At 46.2% G+C, this 6,912-nt stretch overlaps 1 protein-coding gene across 1 annotated transcript; it reads left to right on the top strand.

The window, feature by feature from the left end:
• Positions 1-3,925: 3,925 nt before the first annotated feature.
• On the top strand, positions 3,926-5,326 carry LOC308318133 (fumarate hydratase, mitochondrial; the record flags this gene model as incomplete). Its single annotated transcript, XM_080767539.1, has 1 exon — positions 3,926-5,326. One exon carries the CDS (start codon positions 3,926-3,928, stop codon positions 5,324-5,326), a length of 1,401 nt encoding a protein of 466 aa, XP_080623665.1.
• Positions 5,327-6,912: the final 1,586 nt, after the last annotated feature.

Raw genomic sequence — 6,912 nt, 5'->3', positions numbered from 1 at the left:
TACGAGTAAGACGCGAACGCGGGAAGCGAACGCAGATCGTAAATTGCAATAACAATTAGAATAAATTGTGTCCATATATGGGCACAAAAGGGGCCAGGTCCACAACAAACAAATCACTGGCCCCTTTTGTGCCCATATATGGAGCTGAGTGGACCTGGCCCCTTTTGTGCCCATATATGGAGCTGAGTGATTGCTGATGCAACACACTCCATATTTGGAGGACAAGAATCTACACATGCTGAATATAGGAGGGGATAGCGCCCCTCAAGAATACTGTGAATAGGCACAAATGTAACATGCACTGATGTCAGACACAACAGAAACCATTGCCTAACGCAGGGGTTGAGAACCCCTGGCCTAACGCTATACGAATTCCTACACAGGTTGTGTAAATAACCACGCCCCCGGGCAAGTTAAGTTTACATAAAACATGCCTAAATATGCCCAGCATTTAGGGGCCCCTGACGGACCCCGCAGGGCCTGAACTTGTTGGATCAAGCTACTGTACAACCTTGCCCAAATATGGTGTCATACATCCTACATCATGGATGACATCACAACACACACACAGCTATGCAGGCCGCTACTATTCTGCATTTAAACAGATAAACAGAACCGTTTTCAGGGTTCCTATAGATCTCCTATAGATTATGTTGTTGCGGCTCTTTTCGAAACTGTATAATGGAGTTTCCAGATCTAGGAGAGCATTGCTCTTATACATCCTGCAAACGGTTGGATTTCCTTCCCTTGAGATGTGATTCCTGCAAAGCCACTTTCTGCAAGGACCACTTCGCCTATGCAAATCACAAGTGTACGTCCGCATACAAGAAGGAGGACGTGCAGGTCCCTCGGTGTCCTCTGTGCAACACTCCCATTCCAGTCAAGAGAGGAGAAATGGCCGACATCAAAGTCGGGGAACACATTGATCGGGATTGCAAGTCGGACCCTGCCCAGAAAAACAAAAAGATCTTTACAAATAAGTGTTCGCAAGGAGGCTGCAAACAGAAGGAGATGATTCCAGTTACATGTGACCAGTGCCACTTGAATTACTGTCTGAAACACAGGCACCCACTTGACCACGTCTGTAAAAAGACTGCTGGGAGAAAAGGTTGTGGACGTTCTGCTTTTAAAGCCCTGTTTTCAAAACTTTTCTAATTATTTCAAAAGATAATTGAAATAATTATTTGTTGCTCATTTTGACATGCCCATCCTATGGGGAGACACACAGAGCCTCCCCCTCCCTCAGATGAAGGCCTGTGCATCGGATAAGATTGGTCGAAAGGCCCCTTAACAGCCTGGAGGTCTGTTAGTGTGGGATCCTATGGGGATAAATGGAGCCCCCCATGGACCCCTTGCACCTGGGGTGGGAAGGAAAACTGAACCTTTTGCTTTGTTTATATAAATTATAAATTATATACACACCCAGGCCCCTTTGTCAGGTACACCTTTCTGCTCCTTAGAACCAGAAACTTTTACCCACAAAGCCACATGTTGGAGCGGTTAGCACCGCTCAAAAAAAGGTCAATATGTGTGAAGACGCATGAGGCCTTAATGCCCATTTCACACTGAAGCAAGTCAATGCAGTTAGGCACGTACGCATGGTCAAGACCATCTGCTGCAGTTCAAACCGAGCATTAAGGCTCATACACAGTCTGGACTTTCGGTCGTTAGGTGACCACCGAACTACAACATGACGTCATGAGCCGCGGTGAAGAGCGAACCACCGCCACCGCTCCAGCCCTTCTCTCTGTTTTTACTCCCCACCGCTCAACGTTATTTCAGCTCCGGTGTTCAGCTCACCACCGGAGCAGTGGTCACCTCACCACCGAAAATCCAGACTATGAATAGGCCTTTAGAATGGGGTAAAAAAGGTGATTATGTGACATTGAATGTGGCATGGTTGGTGATGCTGGCCTGGTCAGAGTATTTCAGAAACTGGGATTCTTCACACACACAACCACCTGTAGGGTTTACAGAGAATGGTCTGACTGAAAGAGATAAAATGTCCAGTGAAAAACTCCTTATAGTAGCCTATAATGTTGTCAACATGGTTCTCGGTGTGGAAGAGTCCCCTGGCAAGAGGCCTGCCAGGGGCACACCTGCACACATCAGTGGCTAGCAAGATGTATCTAACATAAGTGATGTCACATAATTGTGTACTAAAACATGGATGCACATTGTCATTAGCTGAAAACCAAGTCTAAATACTTGCAATGCCTAAATGTTCTTTCAAAATTCTCTTCTTAAGACTTCTTAAGACTCTGAAAATAGACCTACTGTACTCACATAGGAAATACTTTTCCATAAACAACAAATTGATGTTGTTTCAATACAAAGCTTCTGTTCTTTAGGTGTGTTTAAACTGTGCTATGGGTAGACTACTGGACAATGTTTACTTGATTGGAGATAGCCTGTTTTACAGATTGGAGACAGTATACCTTCCCTGCAACTCACAATAACTTGAGCACCACCTGCTGGCGAGAATTAGTCTCTGCCAGCACATCAACAAAAATCAATACCTATAATGTATGGCAGGGGTTTTCAACTGATTGTGAACCAGGGACCACCACCTTGACTAAATCAACTAGAATCAACCTGGGGACCACTGTTGTGTTGGGATATGGGCTAAGATTAGTGCTTTTGTAACACTTCCTATGGAATGCATCCTATGTATAGCCTACTGACATTTTCAGTACTTACTCCACTACATCTCAGAGGCAAATAGTGTACAACAGCCACTTAATATAATTATTTGAAAACATTAGTTACTAGTTACTCTGTAGATTTGTTTTATACATTTGAAAACTTGTGAAAGGGGACTTTCGGCATAATGAGTAGGCATTATTTAACTTTTGATAATTGAAGTATTGATGCCAAATTGTTTTACTTTTACTCAAGAACATTTTAAAAACCAAAACTTGTACTTGTAACAGAGTAGTACAGACAGAGCACTTTTAGTGCAAAAGTGTCTATAAACTGAGAGCCATGTGTTTTTGTGGGGGTTAGCTTAGCTGTACATATAGAAAAATGAAACTAGTTGCATTTGGTCACCACTTGGTGGCGCAAGGAAGTAATTCCTTTCTATTGATAGAGTGAAATGTATTTCCCATTTGACTTGATAAAGGTTAAGTTCCCCAGGAGGAGGACATTAGAGTTGGAGTTGAGCTGGTTATAAGGCTTCTCGTGGGATTGTCAAGTATTTCTCTGTTCGATGTAAACTATTTTACCCATTGGGACATTAAGATCTGAGGTCGATTATACAAAGGTCTTCTAAATCCTTAGTTTTCTGAAAAACTTACGGGTACATACAGTGGTCACCTATACTCAAACATTTCCATGTCAAGAACCTAAAAATAATGGGAAAAAAAATGTATTATATATATATATATATATATATATATATATATATATACTGTATACACAATAATAATAATATAATAATATCTCTAACTTATATAGCGCTTTTCTGAGTACCCAAAGACGCTTTACATGGTTTTTTTACAGAGGTAACAAATAAAAACATCATGCCTCGTGAGTCGTGACATCATCAGGGATATCCATATATGGTCATAGTCTTCTACATATACTGTAGACTATATCGGCGTTGCCTGGCAACAGTTTGTAATCAACAGTGACATCATCAGAGTCTCCCAACCACCATCATTTCTCAGTGAGTTTTACTGTCATCACTATGTGACGACTCTTCCGAGTTCCAGTTCCCTGTACTTCCGAGTTCCTGTTATTCTTTCTCGAGATTCTCCTCACCACCCTCATGTATCGCTCTCTGCGCCGTGTCCACAGATTCAGCTGCAGTCTCCCAGCTTTTCAAAGGCACCTAGCGACTACAAGGCACAGACCCGCTGTAACCGAGGCCCAACAGGGCCTCCTTGTCTGGTCTTGTGAGGGACTTCAAACTCCCTCCAGAATGGCCGCTTCAGAATACAGGATTGAACGGGACACGTTCGGGGAGCTCAAAGTGCCGGCCGACAAATACTACGGCGCCCAGACGGTCCGATCCATCATGAACTTCAAGATCGGAGGACCCAGTGAGAGGATGCCAATCCCGGTCATTAAGGCCTTCGGCATCCTGAAGAGAGCTGCTGCCGAGGTCAACAAGAACTACGGCCTCGACCCCAAAACTGCCGACGCCATTGTCCAGGCCGCGGATGAGGTAGCGGCTGGAAAGCTGAATGACCATTTCCCTCTGGTGGTGTGGCAGACTGGATCTGGAACGCAGACAAACATGAACGTCAACGAGGTGATCAGCAACAGGGCCATTGAGATAATGGGAGGAAAGCTCGGCAGCAAGGACCCCGTTCACCCAAACGATCACGTCAACAAGAGCCAGAGCTCCAACGACACCTTCCCCACCGCCATGCACATCGCCGCAGCCACAGAGGTGCACCGTGTTCTGCTGCCCGGCCTGCAGACTCTCCACGACAGCCTGGCCACGAAAGCGACGGAGTTCAAAGACATCATCAAGGTCGGCCGCACACACACACAGGACGCCGTGCCGCTCACCCTCGGGCAGGAGTTCGGCGGCTACGCGCAGCAGGTGAAATACAGCATGGAGAGGGTGAAGTCGGCCATGCCCAGGGTGTACGAGTTGGCGGCGGGCGGTACTGCGGTCGGCACGGGACTCAACACCCACATTGGCTTCGCTGAGAAAGTTGCGGACGTTGTCGCGGCTCTCACGGGTCTGCCTTTTAAGACGGCTCCCAACAAGTTTGAGGCCCTGGCGGCTAACGACGCCCTGGTGCAGCTGAGTGGAGCTCTGAACACGGTGGCCGTGAGCGTGATGAAAATAGCGAATGACATCCGCTTCCTGGGGTCAGGACCCCGCTCCGGCCTGGGAGAGCTCATCTTGCCCGAGAATGAACCGGGAAGCAGCATCATGCCGGGGAAGGTGAACCCCACGCAGTGTGAGGCGATAACCATGGTAGCGGCGCAGGTGATGGGGAACAACGTAGCGGTGACAATTGGCGGCAGCAACGGACACTTTGAACTCAACGTCTTCAAACCCTTGATCATTAAGAACGTGCTGAACTCGGTGCGGCTGCTGGGCGACGCGTCCGTCTCGTTCTCGACCAACTGCGTGGATGGAATCGAGGCCAACACGGCTAGGATCAGCAGGATGGTTGACGAGTCTCTCATGCTGGTGACTGCACTCAACCCACACATAGGTTATGATAAAGCGGCCACCATTGCAAAGACGGCCCATAAGATGGGCACTACGCTAAAGGCTACGGCCGTAGAACTGGGCTACCTGACGGAAGAGCAGTTTGACCAGTGGGTGAGACCCGGCGATATGTTGGGGCCAAAGTAAACACCAACGGAACAAATCAAAAACGACACTTTGAATCCCAAAGAATTAAGGCCGTTCCGATTGAGAATTGACAAAGGGGCTGAATCGAGCACTGGATTCGGCCCATTCTCGGGAGTCACACACACACACCCCTGCACGTGCAGGGGTGTGTGTCTGATCGTCATGATGACTTCCGCCAACAAATTTGAGGCGCTGCCAGTATGATGAAATCACTAATGAAATCTCTACTTCCTGAGATCAGGACCCAGCTCTGGCTTGGGAGAGCTCATCTTGCACGATGCAGGAAGCATCAGTAACATGTCAGAGAAGGTGAACCCCACAGTGAGGGCCAACCCTCTCAGACATTATAAAGCACAACTAGGTAACCTCGGAACTCGCATGGCTTATTGCTTTTCTAAACTGTTACAAACACCAATATGAAACCAGCCAGGCAACCACCAGACAGAGCCACTTCCTTGTCTTCTCAGCCAGCTAACCACCAGACAGAGCCACTTCCTTGTCTTCTCAGCCAGTTGTGTTACATCGTCAACTTTTGCCAAACAAATACATCGAGAAACAGAATTTGTCGTTAGGTCAATCTCATTATGGTAAATAACATATTCGATAGAAATTCATAATTGTTGAGCGGCCACTCCCATGCACAGCTTTGTGTCTACAGTATGTATGTGCACGGAATGTGCTCAGCCGATTGGCTGAGCACGGAATGTGATGTATGATGATAAGAACGCTATACTCACTTCACCCGAGTGTGATTTTTTAATCCAGATTTAGCTGATATGCGACTAACCGTTTTAGAGAGGTGTATCATATTTCTATTTGTGTAATGAGATGCTTAAAGCAAACACTGGCTGCCTCATGACATCACGATTAAAGCCAGAGAGAGGTCGACTTGGAGGCCCTCAAACAGAAATACAATGGTGAACAAATTATAGTAAATAGTTGTATATTTCTCAGTGTGAATGACACTTAGAACATACAAGTGTCCTTTTTTAAAGGCAAACATAATGACAGGAGGAACCCAATACTCTCGATTGACAATTGGAGCGTAGCATTAGCATCTGACATGGATTGTGTTTGTGGTCTCCTCTGAGCCCAGTAACCCCATTTCAACAGTGACACAGAACCGGTTAAGTTAATGACAGCCCCAGGTGCTCCAACTCTCTCTCGGAGCTCCCAAGGTGAACATCTTCGACAACGGGTTTCCCAACCGGTGACTCAGGACCTAAACGAGAAATGTGTTGTTATGTAGTGTTCAGTGCCAAAGACAAAAAGAACAACCTTAACCCATCAAGACCGGAGGTCGAATCTACAAATGCCTTCTAAATCGGTAACGTTTTCGTGTCAAGGCCACGGACCCCCACCTGAACATGTTTTGTGCTAGGGAACCCCAGAAGAGATCTTTGTTAGAAAGTTCAAAAACACTTTAGAGAATGCATCATTCAAGAATTCAATCATTTATCAAAAATGTTTTTAAAAAAATAGCAGATGCACAAGTCGCGAAATATCGGTCAAAACATCGGCGTTCTTGGACTCTACAAAATCAGGATCGGAAGCCAAGAATATGGCTTCGGTCCAGCTTCAGTCCC

This window comes from Protomyctophum bolini (assembly GCF_963924005.1).
Source record: "Protomyctophum bolini genome assembly, chromosome: 7".
NCBI lineage: Eukaryota > Metazoa > Chordata > Actinopteri > Myctophiformes > Myctophidae > Protomyctophum > Protomyctophum bolini.
The sequence above is the reverse complement of the archived record's forward strand: the minus strand, read 5'-3'. Positions and strand labels throughout refer to the sequence as shown.